The sequence below is a fragment of the Bos indicus x Bos taurus genome, chromosome 11, assembly GCF_003369695.1.
Source record: "Bos indicus x Bos taurus breed Angus x Brahman F1 hybrid chromosome 11, Bos_hybrid_MaternalHap_v2.0, whole genome shotgun sequence".
NCBI classification, from domain to species: Eukaryota; Metazoa; Chordata; class Mammalia; order Artiodactyla; family Bovidae; genus Bos; species Bos indicus x Bos taurus.
Window position 1 is genome coordinate 1,276,980 of NC_040086.1, and position 20,579 is coordinate 1,297,558.

The 20,579-nt window shown below is 40.7% G+C and overlaps 1 protein-coding gene across 1 annotated transcript in view; it reads right to left on the minus strand.

Moving 5' to 3' along the window:
* The window catches only part of ACOXL (acyl-CoA oxidase like), a 200,126-nt gene that overhangs the window by 81,000 nt on the left and 98,547 nt on the right, over positions 1 to 20,579 (minus strand). The window contains exon 8 of the mRNA XM_027554367.1: positions 10,924 to 11,035. Within this exon, the coding sequence (XP_027410168.1) occupies positions 10,924 to 11,035 (112 nt within the window). The remainder of the gene's footprint in view (positions 1 to 10,923; positions 11,036 to 20,579) is intronic.

Below are 20,579 nucleotides of genomic sequence, written 5' to 3' on the forward strand. Positions count from 1 at the left end.
GCAGGAAAGTGAAAAGTTAAAGTGAAGTCTCTCAGTCGTGCCCAACTCTTAGTGACCCCATGGACTGCAGCCCACCAGGCTCCTCCGTCCATGGGATTTTCCAGGCAAGAGCACTGGAGTGGGGTGCCATTGCCTTCTCCTTAAAATTACACAATGTTCTATGTCACTTATATACAATGAAACTGGAGGAAAAATAGCAGGAGAAACTCCAAAAAAGAAACTATTGTTCAGTATTCAGTCATTTACACCAAGTCAAACTCACCAGTAATTAGCATTCCATAAACCAGAAAAGTGTGATTTCTATGCTATGCTCTTCAACCATGAGCCCTGAGCTTGCTACATGTACCCATAAATCTGCGTGTCTCTCAGACTAAGCTCTGTCTTGTCCCTTGTCCTGTCTGGATGATTTGCCCCACTGTCCATGCCCAAGCCTTTCCTACCACCTTGGCCAGGGACCTGCTTCCCATGGTCCAGACTTTCAGATGCCAAGATCTCTAATAGAAGGTTCAGAATCTTTAGGGTCCATCTGCCTGACTTTGGGGCCTCCTGCCAGGCTGCTTTAACCTTGCCCAGACCTCCCCCGCCATCTGCCTCCATGCTCTGGATTCCATGCTGCTGGCGCGTCTGGGTGCCCACAGCTGTGTTTTGGCATGCCACTGAAAACTCTCTGGCTCAGAACTGACACTTGGTGAACGCTGTTGCTGTTTGCCATTTCTTCTTTTCCCCAATTAGCGTATCAAGATTCAGTGGCTGAATCTTGGAAAGTTCTGAGTTTCCTATTTCATATAAGAAAAGATGGTAAGTGCCTGCAATGCAAACAACTTAACTGCTGTGAGGCACCACTTAAGTTGTATCTTTAAATATTTTAATTGAAGTATAGAAAGCATACAGTCAGATGCATAAATCTTAAGTTGACAGCCTGATGATTTTTTTATGTGTATGTACCCATGTAACCATCCATACCAAGATAAAGAAATTTCCCAAACCCTGTACTGTACTCCCTCCCAGCCCATGCCACACTCTCTCACTCTCTGATCCACAGATCACCACCAACTAATTTCACCCCTTCTTGAATGAATGTCATATAAATGGAATCATACATTATTAACTTCTTTCCAGGCTTCTTTCACTACACATAATATCTGTAAAATTCACTTATGTGGCTGCATGTAACAGTAGTTTATCCCTTTTTATTGCTGGATACAATTCTGTAGTATGAAGATATTACAATTAGTTTATCTAATTTCATGCAGGTGAACATTTGGGTTGTTTCCAGTTTGGGGCTATTATTGATATAGATGCTATAAACATTCTTGTAAAAGTCTTTCTGTGAGCAGAATTTCATTTCTCTTGGTATTTACATAAAAACCTAGAGGGAAAAGTGCTGGTTGTAGGGTAGCTGTGTATTTAACTTTATAAGGAACTGCCGAACTGTTTCCCAGATCAGTCACCACTATTTTACAGCAATGATCGAAGTTCCCCTTGCTCTATGCTGTCACCACAATTGACTTGCACCCTTTCAGCTCAACGCTCTGCAGTGGGTGTGTCGTGGTATTTCACTGTGGTTTTAATTTCAATTTCCCTGATGACTAATAAGATTGAGCAAAGTTTCATGTGCTCATTACCATTCTTTTATCTTCTTTTTTGAAATGTCTTTCAAGTCCCTTGTGTAATTTTTCTTAGATTGTGTCTTTTTGTTACTGGGTTAGAGAAGGTCTTTATTTTGGATAAGTCTTTTGTCAGATACATGTGTTGCAAATAATTTTTCCAAGGTTATGGCTTGTCTTTTTGCTTTCTTACTGATGTCTTTCGGAGAGCAATTTTTTTAATTTTGAAAAAATCTGGTCAATATTTAATTGAATGGTTAGTGCTTTTTATCTTTTTCACTAGAAAATCTTAGTCTACACCAACTCCAAAGAAATAGTCTCATGTTTTCTTCTAAAAGTTTTAAGTTTTCACTTTAAGTCTATGGCCAATTTCAAGTTAATTTTTCTGTATTATATGAGGAATAAATTTTTTCCATTTGCATATTTAGCTGTTTGTCACACAATTTGTTGAAAATTTTTTTCATCATTTCATTCCTTTGTATCTTTATAAATGAATCAATTTTCTGGACTTTATACTGTTCCATTGATCTATTTGTTTATCCTTATACCAAAGCCATACTGTCTGGGTAATTGCAGCACAAACATAAACTCTGAAATCAGGTACTGCAAGACCTCCGCATTTCTTCAACTTTTTTCAGTCATTTTGGCTATTTCAGATTATTCGTATTTCCATATGAATTGTCAAATCCTCTTGTGAGTTTCTACAAAAATGTCTGCTGCAAATTTGACTGAGATGCAGTCAGATCTACAGACCCATTTAAGGAGAATGAATACCACAGCAATACCGGATCTTTCCACGCATAGACACGATATACTTTTCCACCTATTTAAGTTCCCTTTAATTACCTTCTGCAATGTTTTATAGTTTTCTATGTACAGATCTTGCACTATTTGAATTTTTGTTGCAAAATATATTCCTAAGAATTTTATGTTTTCTAATGATGTAAATTTAATTTAATTTTACATTGTGTTTTATAATTGTTTATTGATAGTGTATAAAAGTAAATTTATTTTGGATATTGAGTTTGTATCTTGTTACCTGTAGTGATTTACTATTAACAGCTGTGTTGCAAATAAATAACATAATCTCACTGAAGGAGAAGGAAAAAACATATTGAAGTAAATTTGTAAAATACTATTTTTTTAGATACTGTAAGCTATATGCAAGAATACACAGAAGAACTGTACAAAAAAGATCTTCACAACCAGATAATCACAATGGTATGAACACTCACCTAGAGCCAGACATCCTGGAATGTGAAGTCAAGTGGGCCTTAGAAAGCATTACTACGAACAAAGCTAGTGGAGGTGATGGAATTCCAGTTGAGCTATTTCAAATCCTAAAAGATGATGTTATTAAAGTGCTTTACTCAATATGCCAGCAAATTTGGAAAACTCAGCAGTGGCCATAGGACTGGAAAAGCTCAGTTTTCATTCCAATCCCAAAGAAAGGCAATGCCAAAGAATGCTCAAACCACCGCACAACTGCACTCATCTCACATGCTAGTAAAGTAATGCTCAAAATTCTCCAAGCCAGGCTTCAAAAATATGTGAACCATGAACTTCCAGATGTTCAAGCTGGTTTTAGAAAAGGCAGAGGAACCAGAGATCAAATTGCCAACATCTGCTGGATCATGGAAAAAGCAAGAGAATTCCAGAAAAACATCTATTTCTGCTTTATTGACTATGCCAAAGCCTTTGACTGTGTGGATCACAATAAACTGTGGAAAATTCTTCAAGAGATGGGAATACCAGACCACTTGACCTGCCTCTTGAGAAACCTATATGCAGGTCAGGAAGCAACAGTTAGAACAGGACATGGAACAACAGACTGGTTCCAAATAGGAAAAGGAGTACATCAAGGCTTTATATTGTCACCCTGCTTATTTAACTTATATGCAGAGGACATCATGAGAAACGCTCAGCTGGAAGAAGCACAAGCTGGAATCAAGATTGCCGGGAGAAATATCAATAACCTCACATATGCAGATGACACCACCCTTATGGCAGAAAGTGAAGAGGAACTAAAAAGCCTCTTGATGAAAGTGAAAGACGAGAGTGAAAAAGTTGGCTTAAAGCTCAACATTCAGAAAACTGAGATCATGGCATCTGGTCCCATCACTTCATGGGAAATAGATGGGGAAACAGTGGAAACAGTGTCAGACTTTATTTTTTGGGCTCCAAAATCACTGCAGATGGTGATTGCAGCCATGAAATTAAAAGATGCTTACTCCTTGGAAGGAAAGTTATGACCAACCTAGATAGCATATTCAAAAGCAGAGACATTACTTTGCCAAAAAAGGTCCATCTAATCAAGGCTATGGTTTTTCCAGTGGTCATATATGGATGTGAGAGTTGGTCTATGAAGAAAGCTGAGTGCCGAAGAATTGATGCTTTTGAACTGTGGTGTTGGAGAAGATTCTTGAGAGTCCCTTGGACTGCAAGGAGATGCAACCAGTCCATCCTTAAAGAGATCAGTTCTGGGTATTCATTGGAAGGACTGATGCTGAAGCTGAAATTCCAGTACTTTGGCCACCTCATGAGAAGAGTTGACTCATTGGAAAAGATTCTGATGCTGGGAGGGATTGGGGGCAGGAGGAGACGGGGACGACAGAGGATGAGATGGCTGGATGGCATCACCGACTCGATGGACGTGAGTCTGAGTGAACTCCAGGGGTTGGTGATGGACAGGGAGGCCTGGCGTGCTGGGATTCATGGGGTCGCAAAGAGTTGGACACGACTGAGCGACTGAACTGAACTGAACTGAAGCTACATTCACAAAGAAATACTGTGTTCTAGTTGTAAATGTGTTTCTCACAGAGAGACAGACTAGCAATTCTGAAACTACTTAATGTGTATACTAGAGAAGATCAAATAAATAAACACAGTAGACAGTCAAAGCCAGATTTCTCACTTTCTCAGAGAAAGAGGTTACAAATAGGAAAGAGGGAAGGCTTGCGGTTTGGGATTGGAATCAGAAGTACCAGTAAAAACTCGTGGTTTCTAATATAAGTACGTACAAATCTGTGTGAGAATGTGTGAGTAAACCTCTATCTTCTTTCTAGCTCAGAACAAGCCTAGAAATTGTGATATTCCAGTAGCAAATTGCATACTCAGCAACCAGATACTGGTTTTTAAATGCTATTCTCCAATAAAAGGACCAGGGACTCTTGGAGAAATGGTTGATTAAGGGTGGGCAGAGAAAATAAAAGACGAACCTAGGACATTTTGTGGTACCCAAAGTACAGAAGTTCTAAAAAAAAAATCATGGGGACATAACAAGCAGACATTTGGGCTAGCTAACGTGAAAGGAGCTCTCAGTGGCCAAAGCGGAAACAATCTGAGCAAGAAAATAAAATATGCTAGAATTGTAGAATTGGATGTAGCCCAGACATAGAATATCCATTAATGTCAACTGATATAAATAATAATGAACTGAATAAATAAATAATTGGTGGAGAAGGGACAGCTCTTTCTTCTAATAAAGGAATGTAGCCGGAAGGAGGGAAATTGAAAGTCCCCACTGGTAAACATTACAGGGGGCTTCCCAGGCGGTGCCAGAGGTGAAGAACCTGCCTGATGATGCAGGAGATGTAAGAGACCTTTGGTCCGTGGGTACGGAAGATCCCCTGGAGGAGGAAATGCCAACTGACTCCAGTATTCTTGCCCGGAGCATGCTCCATGGGCAGAGGAGCCTGGCGGGCTACAGTCCATGCGATCACAGACTCAGATGTGACTGAGCACACATGCCCGCATGCACAGAACAGAAGCGTTTCCTGTGACCAGAAACAACCAAGATGGGAGTGCCGGTCTACACAGGAGGCGGGCACGGGCAACCTTGGATCTTCCTGTCTGCCCACGCGGGGCTCTCTCCAGACCACCGTCTGCCCCTCCTCAGCTCCATGTCAGCTTACTGTGACAGGGAAGTCAGTCACGCTTTCCCTCTCTCGAGAGTTGCAGGAGTGTACGCCTTCCTCTCACTGAGAAATGGAAACATGTTCCCCATTAAAGGAATTTCAAGCCCCAGTCAGCAGAGGAGCCTCACTTCTGTACAAGGCGACTAATTGCCCAGGCAGCACCCAGTGCTCAAGGACACAAAGGCTGTCCATCAGGGGCCCTGGTCTCTGGCTCATCCTCCCAGCCCAACTAAACCACCGGAGTTAGAAGACGCAAGATCAACGCAGACCAGTGACTCAGGAAATTTAGTTTCTAATCCTGTTTCCTGTCTTTGATGATCTGCCTCTGGAACAAAGCTCTCAGCACTTCTGTACCATGAGATTTTCCGTAAAACATCTGCTCTTCAGGCTGCCCTGTTGGCTTTTAAAATGGTAAGAAACAGAACCCAGCAGCTGTTACTCTCTATTTCCTGTCTGCTCTGAAACTCCCAGATAATTACAAGCAAAGGAGATCATATTTTCTTTCTGGGTTCAGTGACCATGGTGGTTCAGATGGTAAAGAATCTGTCTGCCATGCAGGAGACCTGGGTTTGATCCCTGGGTAGGGAAGATCCACTGGAGAAGGTCATGGCAACCCACTCCAGAATCCTTGTCTGGGAAATCTAATGGACAGAAGACCCTGGTGGGCTACAAGTCCATAGGATCACAAAGAGTTGGACACAGCTGAGTGAGTAACACTTTACTTTTTTGGTGATAGTGGTGTTTTCCAGCTCTTCTCTGATTCATCAGGTATCACTGGACCCACTGAGCTTCAATGGTGGGTCAGATGGTAAAGAACCCGCCTGCCAATGTAGGAGAGGTGGTTCGATCCCTGGGTCGGGAAGATCCTCTGGAGAAGGACATGGCAACTCTCTCTAGTATTCTTGCCCGGAGAATTCCATGGACAGAGGAGCATGGCAGGCTATACAGTCCATATGGGGTGGCAAAGAGTCAGATGTGACTAAGCGACTAACATTGGACAAAGTTCCTGAAGACCTGTGACTGAGGAGACTGTGGCAGCTTGACCTCCAGCACACGCCATGAGTGTGCCATCCAATCACCGACACGGACAGCTTGCATTTTCCACAGACAGGAACTCAGACAAGGTTCTAAACGCCAACCAGGTGACCTGGACAAAGAACCTGTTAGTCTAAAAGTATAGCAAAGTAGTTGGCATCACCTATTAGAAAGATAGCCTTCAGTGGTACAATGATTTCATTATATTTTAAAGATCTAAAGAACATTAAAGTCACACACACACACGGAGCAGTCAGGTTGCACTGACCACAACAATAAAAATTGTAGGTGATAGTCAGAAAGTTCTAGGGACCCCCCTGGCGGTCCCGTGACTAAGACTCTGCACTGCCCATGCAGGAGGCTCGGGTTCAATCCCTGGTCAGGGAATGAGATCCCACATGCCACAACTCAGAGCTCATACACTGCAGCTAAAGACCCTGTGTGCCGAAACAGAGACCTGGTGCAGCTGGATAAATAAATGAATGAAACAAACAGAAAGCTCTACAAAGTTACATCACCTGAAACCTTATTTCCAACCCCCACTAACTCTTTTCCATCAAAACCTCAAATTATGAATAACGAAAAATAACTTAGGGTAGTTATTCCCAGCTTAGATGACAGCCCCTGGATATTGAGGATGACTCATGGTCTTTACTTGTCGATACAAACCACTTCTCTTTTCCTTTTGACTCAGCCTTGCAGTGGGAAGGAGGGCGTCGTGAGTCAGATTTTTAAAATCCTAGCTGATTTTTAAATTCCTAGCTGATTTCTACACACTCTGAAATGGAAAAACTACCAGTGCAGTAGAGGAATATTACAGGTGATGACAGAATAAACTGGTTAACCAGCAGGATTTTCATCCCACCTGAATTACCATCCCTCTATCCGCCCAATTTTTGTTATAAACATATGAAATTCAGCAGTCATCTGTTATATATATTGATTACTGAGGGTATACATTTGTTTCCTTTAGATTTTTGTTTTATAAAATGACTGAAAGTCGTTGAGTCGTGTCCGACTCTTTGTGACCCCATGGACTGTAGCCCACCAGGCTCCTCTGTCCATAGGATTCTCTAGGAGTGGGTTCCCATTTCCTTCTCCAGGGGATCTTCCTGACCCAGGGATTGAACCTGGGTCTCCTGCATTGCAGGCAGATTCTTTACCATCTGAGCCACCAGGGGAGCCCACAAATGACAGAAGCCCTTAATAAAATATTCTCAAGGTGACAAGTTTATTGTCTTCTCCCTGCCCCCACTAATGGGGAAATGATGCCGTGACCCTGATGAACAATGCAAGGTGATTTCAGAAAACTGGAGAAGTGCGGCTTCCAAGGGGAGCTATGGGGTTGGGCTCCCACCATGGTTACCAGAACACAGAAGGACATTTCCTGGTCCCATTTGAAGTTAAATTCTGGCTGCACCAAGGAAGGAAAGAAATGATAAGACGGTAGGGCTCTCTCTTTTTTTTAAAATTAGAGCAAAATTACTTAACAATATTGATACATCAGCATGAATGGGCCATAGGCATGTGTATGTCCCCTCCATGTCCCTCCCCATCCCACCCCTCTAGGTTGCGACAGAGACCAGCTTTGGGTCCCCTGCACTGACAGGTCTTTTGGGAGGACCTGGGAACCCTCAGCACTCATTCCAGACCAAGAGGGAGATGGACTGTCTAATGTGTGTGGGCCAAGGGTCTCCAAAATAAAATGTGCATTTGAGGAAAATTAACGTGGGTCAGTGGTAAAGAATCCGCCTGCCCATGCAGGAAACGCAGGAGACATGGCCTCAATCCTTGGGTCAGAAAGGTCCCCTGGAGAAGAAGATGGCAACCCACTCCAGTATGCGTTCCTGCCTGGGAAACCCATGGTCAGAAGAGCTGAGAAGGCTAAGGTCCACAGCATCGCAAAAGAGTTGGGCATGACTTAGTGGCTAAACAACAACTATGTTGTTTATTTAACTCTGTTAATAATAAAATACTAAAACTTATATTAACTCCGTTAATAATAAAATAAATAAAACTATTTAACTCTGTTTAACTAATTGTTTCAAAACACATAATTATTAGTTGGCTGATCCACAGGGACCACCAATTCTTTTACAAATCTTTATTTATTTATTTTTAAATTTTATTTTATTTTTAAACTTTACATAATTGTATTAGTTTTGCCAAATATCAAAATGAATCCATCAAAAAATTTTTTAGTTTTCCAATTGGAGGATAATTGCTTTACAATATTGTGTTGACTTCTGCTGTACAACAACACAAATCAGTCATAACTCTATGAATATCCTCTCCTTCCTGAGCTTCCCTCCCACCCCGCCCCACCCCACCCCTCTAGGTCATAACAGGGTGCCGGGCTGGACTCCCTGTGCTGTCCAGCAGCTTCCCGCTAGCTGTGCATTCTGCGCAAGGCAGTGTACATATGTTAGCGCCACTGTCTCAGCTCCTCCCACCCTCTCCTCCCTCCGCTGTGCCCACAGGTCTGCTCTGTATGTCTGTGTCTCGATTCCTGCCCTGAAAATAGGTTGATTTCCTTATTTTCAAGTTATTAATTTTGATTCTTTTTAATGTCCTATTGAGTAGCTCTTTGAATAATTTTTAAGGAAGGCCATGAGAGTGAAATTGCTTCTAATTCTTAGATATTTGAAAATATCTTTCCACTGCCTGTACTCATGGAATAAATCTGGCTTGGAATGGTATGCTTAGATCATGAGGTTTCCTCTTTCTAGAAGCAGGTTTTAGTCCATTTGGAGCTGGTGAATAAGAATTAAAGCCAGTCTTGTCTTTTTTTAAATTTGTTGATAAACTATTACTTTCTGTCTGGTTACTTAAATGATATTCTCTTCACTATAGAATTGCAAGCTATCCTCAGGTATGGGTATTTTTTTCCATTAAAATTTTGATTTTTTTTTTTACACTAGGGAAGATACTTTTCTTCTATGTTGATTATTATATCTGCTCCTTTGTTCCAGCATTTTCAGGAATATTTCTTCTCTGTAGGTTACATTTTGACTGTTTCCACTCTGTTGATTGTCATCTCCTGACCTTCATCCTTTACTCCTGCAGTCTTGGAAAGCTCGTTCATAGGTTACATTGTCTCCATTGTTCTGCTCATTAGTGCCTCTAGACCGTCTTGAAGGCACCCTCCTCTTATGTTGGTGGCACCATGCTTGATAAGGGCAGGGAATGCGGAGTGACTTAAACCCACCTGAATATGCCCTTGGCATCTTCCAGGGCTTCACCTCAGACCTACACCCAGAGGATGGACCGATTTGCACAAACTTGGTCCAGCTTCCAGTGGGTACCCATCATTCTGTCTTGTTCCCCCGAGTGGATCTGGACCACTTCTGCTCCAGGGCTCTTGTGCTGAAGAGCGTTTCCTAAGAGAATACCCATCCCGCAGCGTGGCATGCATCCTCCTCCCGCTCTGTGCTGTCCTTGGTGATGCTGTCCCGGGAGATGTGATCTTGGTATTCATATTAAAAGAGATGAACTGAAGCTGTGGGGGAAGTTTCATGGGAACCAGTTCTGGTCCTCTTGGAACCTAATTGCTTTGCAGAGGGAGAGCAGTGGACTGATTTCAGGCTATGGTAGTCCTGAGTCTCTGAGTCTGGGCAGAAAGTAGATAAGTAAGCCTTCTCTTAGGGTCGTCTTGTCTATTCCATGTTGGGATTAGGAGATGAAATAGATATTTCTGGGGTGGGAGTGGGGGTTTCCTCCAATAACTCCACTGGCACCACACTCGGTGGAAATTACCTCTAGACCTCCATCAATGCTGATGCAAGACTATGTTTTTCAGAACATCATGGGCACTTCAGTAGGAAACAGAGTGCATCTCAGGCGAGCCCAGTGGTTAATTTCCACATGTGCCCCATGCACTCCCCCCACCCTGAAAATAATGTATTCATTATTACAGATAATGATGTTTCGGTTTCAGTAAGGCTTAAAATTTACTCCACTCATCAACTCCCACTCTAAAGATGACACACAGAGCTCATCAGAAGCATCAGGACCTCCACAGTGAGCAACGCTGTCATGCAAAACGGCTTATAGAAATTCTAGCCATTTCCAGAAGCTTGTAATTATTGCTGCATGGGTGCTAAGTCACTTCAGTTGTGTCCAACTTGCTGACTCATCCTCTATTACATTGAGCAGGGACGGGAAGATCCCTTGGAGAAGGGAATGGCTACCCACTCCAGTATTCTTGCACGGGAAATCCCACAGACAGAGGAGTCTGGCAGGCTACAGTCCATAGGGTCACAAGGAGTCGGACCCGACTAAAGGACTAACACTTTCACCAGCAAGAATATGCCTTACACACATGTCAAAAGGAAAAATATTATTATAACACAATGTATCTTTACCTTATAATAAATTCGGGCCACCAAACCCCGCTGAAGAATCCTTTCACGAAAATGCACCGCTTTCAACAGAAAGGTGAGATGACCAACTGTGTCCATGTTAAATGCCAGGAAACTGAAAAAAAAAAAAGCACAGAGACCATCATTATTATTTTGTCATCACCAAAGTATTTCAGTTTGAAAGAAATAGATGGGATCTTTTCAAAAAGGATTTCCTCCCGATAGAGAGTGAGTACACGTAATCATCTCCTTGATTTCTCTCACTTGCTGTATTTGGGGCTTCTCTTGGTAATTTTGCCGATGAATGCCTGGGTCAAGTTATTCTATGTGGTCATCCTTGCGATGTAAAGATAATTTGGTTTACTGCTTTTTCCACTTAGTATTTTAAAAAAATTTTTTTTAATATTATTTTTTAACTTTACAATATTGTATTGGTTTTGCCATATATCAAAATGAATCCGCCACAGGTATACATGTGTCCCCCATCCTGAACCCTCCTCCCTCCTCTCTCCCCATACCATCCTTCTGGGTCGTCCCAGTGCACCAGCCCCAAGCATCCAGTATCGTGCATCGAACCTGGACTGGCGACTCGTTTCATATAAATGATATTATACATGTTTCAATGCCATTCTCCCAAATCATCCCACCCTCTCCCTCTCCCACAGAGTCCAAAAGACTGTTCTATACATCAGTGTCTCTTTTGCGGTTTCGTATACAGGGTTATTGTTACCATCTTTCTAAATTCCATATATATGTGTTAGTATACTGTATTGGTGTTTTTCTTTCTGGCTTACCTCACTCTGTATAATAGGCTCCAGTTTCAGTCACCTCATTAGAACTGACTCAAATGCATTCTTTTTAATGGCTGAGTAATACTCCATTGTGTATATGTACCACAGCTTTCTTATCCATTCATCTGCTGATAGACATCTAGGTTGCTTCCATGTCCTAGCTATTATAAACAGTGCAAATTTTTTTTTAATTTAACCATTTTTTTTGGCCACACCTCACAGCATGTGGGATCTTAGTTCTCCAGTCAGGGACTGAGCCCTTGCCTCCTGCATTGGCAGCATGGAGTAATAACCATTGGACCACCAGGAAAATCCCTAAAATATATTTTTTAATTGGAGTATAGTTGATGTACAATATTATATATTACAGGTATCCAATACAGTGCTTCACAATTTTTAAAGGTTATACTCCATTTATAGCTATTATAAATGGGATTCCCAATGGAAAAAGTTCTCAGTTTCTCATAAACTAAACACACATAACCTGTGACTCAGCCATTCCATTCCTACTATTTGCCTTAGAAAAATAAAACATGTTCATGAAAACACTTTTATACAAATATATTCACAGAAGTTCTACTCAGAGAAGTTAAAAATTAACATCCCAGGCATCTGTCAAGAGAAAGGAAAATAATACAAACAATTAAACACCAATAAAACTGACAACCTAGACAAAATAAATAAATTCCTAGAAACATATAATCTTTGAAGACCAAATGAAGAAGAAATAGAAAATATGAGCAGAGTAATTCCATGCCATAAAATTGAATCATTAAAAAAATAAAGATCTCCTAACAAACAGATGGCATCACAGGTGAATTCTACCAAACATCTGAAGAAGTAACACCTATCTTTCTCAAACTATCCCAAAAAAATTAAAGAAAAAAGAAAACTTCTGAACTCATTCTAGAATGCCAGAATTATCCCAACACCAAAACCAATAAAAATATCACACAAAAAGAAAATTACAGACCGATATCACTGATGAACATAGATCCAAAAATCCTCAATAAAATATTAACAAACCAAACAAAACAATACACCAAAAAGATCACACACCATGATCAAGTGGGATTTATCCCAGGAATGCAAGGATGGTTCAACATCCACAAATCAGTGTGATCCACCACATTAACAAACTGAAGAATAAAAATCTGATCATCTCAGTAGATACAGAAAAAGCTTCCAACAAAATTCAAAATTATGATAAAAACAACAAAGGCTACATATATGACAAACCCACAGCTCACATGTATGTACAATTTTTGTCAATTATTACGTAGAAATTTGAAAAAAAATTTTTAAACAGAATGGAAAACAAACCTTAGTACGAAAGTGAAAAAATGAAAGTGTTAGTCACTCAATCATGTCCAACTCTTTGTGACCCCATGGACTGTAGCCCACCAGGCTCCTCTGTGCATGGAATTTTCCAGGCAAGAATACTGAGTGGGTAGCCATTCCCTTCTCCAGGGGATCTTCCTGACCCAGGGATTACACCTAGGTCTTCTGCACTGCAGGCAGATTTTTTACTGCTGAGCCACCAGGGCAGCCCCATGTAACTTCTGCATAAGCAGAAAAAACTGTAACCAAATACTGAAAGTTAGTTAACAATGTCCATTCCAAATTATTCAGAAGTATGCTAATGTCTGTAGTTTACTTTGAAATGCATCAGAGAAAAAAAGGTGAACTGAAGGATGGATCGAGGGCTTGACACGTGGATATATATGTGGTATAGTCAGCACAGTCACGTGTTACTAGTTGATTCTATGCTGGGTATGTGAATGCTCCCTAAAATTATTTCAGTTCTCCTGAGTATTTGAAAATGTTCATAATATAAACGACACAACATTCAAGAACAGTGCAGAAACTTGATGTTCCTCGACCTCCACATCCTCCGAGGCATCCATGGGTCGATGAGAGCAGTGCGGGCTCCAGGCGCAGCCCCTTAGGGGAGGGGAAGAGGCAGCACGCACTGGCTCAAGAAAGGGCAGAATGGGGCGGTCTGCAGAATAAAGTTCAGCCCCAATCAGAGCCAAGCCCTGCCCACCTCACCTAGTCTCATGGAGTCTTTCCAGCACCATGACTGACTCCTCCCACAGCCCAAACGAAGGGCAGCCTCTGGGAGTCCATACAAATGGTCGCCTACTTGGAGGGATTTCAGGGACCATCGTTCCTCGTGTTCTCATCTGCTCACCTCTCTTGTGAGTTGTCAGTATGACTGCCATCCAACTGCTTTACCTGCTGAAAGTTTCCTGAAAGCTGAGAACCCAAGGTCACTGCTGTATCACCAACACCTGAAGTAGTGCCTGGTACAATGCGTATGCGTGGAGATGTGCTGGATGACAAAGGCTTTTCTTAATATACACAAAAATGAGTGAGTAAGGTTTGGGGACATAAGGAGAAAAATGCAGCCAGACTGGATCAGTAAAACCTGGATGTGTGGGAGAGAGAAGTATACTGTTTGGGGGGATAATAACTGAGACAAAAATAAATGGACTAGAACTTTCCAAACATTTACACTTGGAACACTGCCTTTGGCACATTTCAAGTCTATCTTGGAAGATTTACTAGGAATATAGATTTGTATATGGGTGAGAATCTGTTTTTCTTTTGAAATGATGGAAACAGCCCTGTTCTGCTACCTGGAAGAGAAATGGAGGGGCAGATGGTATGTAGATGGGGAACTTGTTTCCTGAATGAAGGGAACTGGTTCTGGTGGGAATTGTACTGTTCTTTCAACTTATATGTTGTAAATTTTCCAGCTAATAAATTGTGAGGGAAACTATCAGCTCTATAAAATGCCCATTCAGGGCTGTGTTCTCAGCCGCAGTCAAGTCTGACTCTGTGGCCCCATGGACTGTAGCCCACCAGGTTGCTCTGTCCATTGCATTCTCCAGGCAAGAATACTGGAGTGGGGTGCCATTTCCTCCTCCAGGGGATCTTCCCGACCCAGAGACCGAACCTGCATCTCCTGCATTGGCAGGCAGATTCTTCACCACTAGCACCAACTGGGAAGCCCACAGAAATGTTAAAAAGATTTACTGACTTTGTAGAGTGTGCAAATTGAAATAAAATCAAAGAAAATTTTATAAAATTAAAAGATTAAAAAAAACACCCCCAAACAGAGGGAGATTTAAGTGAAACAACCTTCGGATATGGGAGCTGCTATTTCCAGCTTTAAGACAGCCTACAGTTTGAATAAATAGGAACGTGAGCAGTAGCTTACAAAACAAGAGAAAAAGGACAGATTCATGCCAACCGATGTGAAAAGTCTCAGGCATGTGTGCGTGCCTGCTAAGTCACTTCAGCACTGTCCGACTCTTTTCGACCCCATGGATGTAGCCCGCCAGGCTCTTCTGTCCATGGGATTCTCCAGGCAAGAATACTGGAGTGGGTTTCCATGAGCTCCTCCAGGACTGAATCCAAGTCTCTTACATCTCCTGCATTGACAGGTGGATTTTTTACCACCAGCATCACCTGGAAAGCCCCCAAAGTCCCACACTATCATTCAGTGTGTTTCCCAGGTCTCTCATCAGGATTATAAAATTATACTTTTTAATGAATAGTTGCTTGAAAATTAGTTCATTTGGGTTATAAAGACCAAAGTCTTCCTCCAAATAAAAATAATTTAAAAAATACACAAAAGAAAAAAGCACAATAAGCCCCTCAGAAGTACAACAAAGAAGACAATACATTTATGAGCATAAATCAATGAAGTAAAAGCAAAGGTATGTCAGAGGATCAACAAAGGGAAAAGTTGGTCATTTGAAAAAAATAATATATTAGACAAACATCTGGTGAGATTAAACATAACAATAAAGGAGAGAAAGAAAAATACAATAAATAATTTTAGGAATGAAAACTGGGACCTAACTACAGATCAAAAGAGCATCTTGAAGAAAGTGAAAGAGTGAAAAAGCTGGCTTAAAACTCAACATTCAGAACACTAAGATCATGGCATCTGGTCTTACCACTTCATGGCAAATAGATGGGGAAATAACAGAAACAGTGACAGAGTTTATTTTGGGGGGCTCCAAAATCACTACAGATGGTGACTGCAGCCATGAAATTAAAAGACGCTTACTCCTTGGAAGAAAAGTTATGACCAACCTAGACAAAAGCAGAGATGTTACTTTACCAACAAAAGTCCATCTAGTCAAAGCTTTAGTTTTTCCAGTAGTCATGTATGGATGTTAGAGCTGGACTATAAAGAAAGCTGAGCGCAGAAGAATGGATGCTTTTGAAATGTGGTGTTGGAGAAGAGTCTTCAGAGTCCCTTGGACAGCAAGGAGATCCAACCAGTCCATCCTAAAGGAAATCAGTCCTGAATATTCATTGGAAGACTGATGCTGAAACTGAAACTCTGATACTTTAGCTACCTGATGCGAAGAACTGACTTATTTGAAGAAGACCCTGATGCTGGGAAAGATTGAAGGCGGGAGGAGAAGGGGACGACAGAGGATGAGATGGTTGGATGGCACCACCAACTCAATGCACATGAGTTTGAGTAAGCTCCCGGAGTCGGTAATGGACAGGGAAGCCGGGCATGCTGCAGTCCATGGGGTCGCAAAGAGTCAGACACAACTGAGCGACTGAACTGAACTGAACTACCCATCTAGCAGAAGTTAAAAGGATAATTAGAGAATAGTATAATAAACCTTATTGGAGAAGGAAATGGCAACACACCCCGGCATTCCTGCCTAGACAAACCTATGGGCAGAGAAGCGTGGCAGGCTACAGTCCACGTGATCGCAAAGAGTTGGACATGACCGAAAGAGTAAACAACGGCAACATGATAAACCTCATATGAGTCAGTCTGAAATCAGACAAGTTCCCAGAAAAATATCATTTACCAAAACTGGCAGAGAAGAGAAAGCCTAAATGGTCTTAAAACAACTAAACTAATTGAATCAGTTGTTTAAATATTACCCAGACCCAGATAGTTTTCAAATAACTTCTCAGATTCTTCTACAGAATAAGAAACTACTCCCAAAATAACTTCTGTGGCCAGGAAAACTTGATATAAATCCAATCAGGGAAGTATGAGAAAGGAAAACAATAAGCTAATAAGTACACAAAAACCCTAAAAATAATACTAACAAGTCAAACCCAGGAAAATATAAAAATAATAATACAATATGACAACACTAAGTGTTTCTTAAGCACACAAGTGTTATTTATCAAAACAGGTTAAGAAGAAATAATATAAGATAATTTAATAGATGAAAAATCATTTGCAGGAAAATTCATCATCAAATAATGATTAAAAAAAACATGTTAAAAATAACAGTAAATGGAGCTTCCTTAGGAGGTAAAGTATGCCTATCAAAAACTTTAGCAAATGTATTCTTAACAGTGAAATATCAAACTAATTCTTTTAAAAATCAGGAATAGGGCACCTTCTCACAAAAACAAACAAAAGAAGCAATAACTGGAAAAGAAGGAATAAAATTTACTATTTGCAGATGGTATGACTGTCTATGGAAATCCAAAGAATCTATCAGCACATTTAAATGACATTTTTTATGGTCAGGTTTATATACAAAAGTCAACAGTGTGTATAATAAATCAAGAACAAAAAAACATAATTTAAAAAATGTTCTTTTTATGGCAACAACAAAATTATAAAGGATCCAGTAATAAATCTGTCCAAAGTTGTACTATGTTTGAAAGAAATTATAAAACTCTGGAAGACACTTGGGAGGTTAAAATCTTTGAGAGGAAGTTCAGTTTTACAAGCATGTCAATTTTTCTGCAAATCTATAGATTTAATACACTTCCAAAGAAAATTCCAGTAGATTTAAAAAAAAAAAAAACATAACATAAAATCTGCCACCTTAGCCATTTTTAAGGGTATAGTTCAGCAGCATTAAACACATTTGCATTGTCATGCAACCATTACTGTTACTCATCTTCAAATCTTTTTCATTTTCCCAAACTGCAATTCTGCAGCCAGTGAACACTATCCCCCAGTTCCTCCTCCTACTGGCCCCTGGTAACCACTGTTCTACTTTCTTCTTTTTAAAGATTTTTTTTCCCCTTAATGTGGGTCCTTTTTGAAAGTCTTCATTGAATTTGTTACGATACTGCTTCTGTTTTATGTTTGGATTTTATGGTTGCTAGGCAGGTGGGGTCTTAGCTCCCCAACTAGAGGGCAAACCCTCACCCCCTGCATCAGAAGGTCTTAACCACCGGACCACAGGGAAGCCCCACTATTCTACTTTCTGTCTCTACGAACTTGACTACTGTAGATAATACCTCATATACGTGCAACCATATAATATTTGTCCTTTTGCTGTATGTATGTTCTTTTCTTTCTTTCTTTTTTTTTTTGGAGGAACTTGACAAACTTACTCTCACACTTGTAAGGATGTACAAAAGACCCAGAATAGCCACCACAATTCTGAATTATATTTTAGATATAGTAGTATCATATGTAATATGTACCACATAATACTATTACACTGTTATAAATCTAGTGGAATTGAGACAGTGTTTTGTTAGATTCAGAATATACAAACAGGGACTTCCCTGGTGGTCTAGTGGCTATGAGTCCACGCTCCCAATGCAGAGGGCCCAATACGACCCCTGGTCAGAGAGCTAGGTCCCGCATGCCGCACCTAAGAGTCTGCACTCGCAACCAAAAAGATCCTGCATGCTGCACTGAAGATCAAAGATCCTGCATGCTGCACTGAGACCCAGAGCAGCAAACTAACTAACCAACTTAAAAAAGAGCACACAAGCAGACCAGGAACAAATGGACTTCCGCATATATAAAAGTTTAATGAATGCCAGCGGGGGCGTTCCAGATCACTAGGGAAAGGCAGTGAATTCAGAAAATGGGGCTGGAAAAACTGACAATCCCCACGGGAGAAAGAAAATGAAATTAAATCCCTTCCTCACACCACAGACAGAAATTTCTAATGGATTCAAGAATTCAAGGTGAAAGGTGAAACTCTCAAACTCTCAACAATATTAAAACATATATATTTCACAATCACAAAGTAGACAAGATACAGGAAGTGTGGGATATAAAAGAAAAGATTAATAAATTCAACTGTAATTGAAGAATTTATGTTAATCAAAGACATCATAAAGAAAACAAAAGACAAGCCACAAACTTGGAGAAGATAGCTGTAACATCTAAAAATCAATACCGACTAAGACCAAACAAAACAAAAACAGAAAAACACAAAATGCATGACAAGCATTTCAGATAAGAAGAAATACAAATGGTAAAGAGAATGTGAAAGCATGCTCAACTATAATAAGAAGAAGAAAAATGCAATTTTCAAGCCATAGTGAGGGACTTCTCTGGTGGTTCAGTGGCTAAGACTCTGTGCTCTCAATTCAGGGGGCTGGGGTTCACTCCTGAGTCAGGGAACTAGATCCCAAATGCCCCAACTAAAGATCCTGCATGCTGCAACTAAGAGCCGGTGCAGTCAAATAAAGAAATAAAAGTAAATATCTGACTAGATTCTAATGAGGTGGACAAACCTAGAGCCTATTATACAAAGTGAAGTAAGTCAGAAAGAGAAAGCCAGATATGGTAATATTAACCCGTATACATACATATATATATGGAATCTAGAAGGATGGTACTGATGAATCTATCTACAGGGCAGCAGCAAAGATGCAGACGGAGGGAACAGACTTGCACACAGTCGGGGAGAAAGAAGGCGGGACGATTTGAGAGAGTAGCTCTGAAACATACACATTACCAGATGGAAAGTATACAGCCAGTGGGAGTTTGCTCTGTGACACCCTAGAGGGGTGGGATGGGAGGAAGGTGGCGGTGGGGAGGTTTCAAAGGGAGGGAACATATGTGTACCTACGGCTGAATCATACTGATGTATGGCAGAAACCATCACAATACTGTCAAGCAATTATCCTCCAATTAAAAACAAAACAAAAATTTTTAAAAGCCACAGTGTGAGATCTTTATCTTATGCTGACAAAAATGAAATCTGACAATGCCAAGTGTTGGTTTCATAAGACACAGGCTGTTGGTGGGGATAAAAAATGTAGGCAGTCACTTTGAAAAATAAATGGGCATGATCTAGTAAAGTCCAACACTGGCATACCCACAGCACAGCAATTTCACGCCTGGGTAATATGCGCTATTAAGGAGTGTTTTTTCAGGCAACAGATTGAAAATCGCTAAAACGGCACATGAAATCAGTTTAACTGATTGAGATCAGTATTTTTAAAAAACAAAATTAAGAAACGTCAGAGAACATTACGAGTATAGGATGAGCACTGTTTCACGGCGTGTTTGCTTCATCGTGTCTGTGGTGGAGGGAGGGTAGGGGACTCTATGGGCGTGTGGGTGTCCGTGGTGACGTAAAACACATTTCTCACTCTGAGTCATGGCAACTAAATTTGAAAGCCCTGTAGAAATTCTTGCCCACGTTCCCCAGAAAACATGTACAAGATTTTTCACAAGAGGGTTGTGCAAGATATCAAAAATACAACTCAAATATCCACTGATACTGGAGATTAGAAAGCATAAGTAACTTGCAGCACAGATACATGGTGAAATATTATGAGCAGACACAGAAGCTCTTCAGCCACATGTAATAACTTGGATGAACCTAAGAAACAAAATATTGAGTGAAAACAGGAAGCTACAGAATACCACACACATTACACCTTATTTATCAAGCTTATAGATAACACGAAAAATCTGTGAAAACAACCCAAAGCATGGATCCTGGAGTCCAACTATCTGGATTCAAATTCTAGCTTGGTCACCCACTGGCATGTAATCTTGGGCAAAATGCTTAAGCTCTGTGCCTGTTTCCTCATCTGTGAAACGGAAATAACAAAAACCTGTAAAGTCCGTGCCACAGTGGACATGCTAAAAAG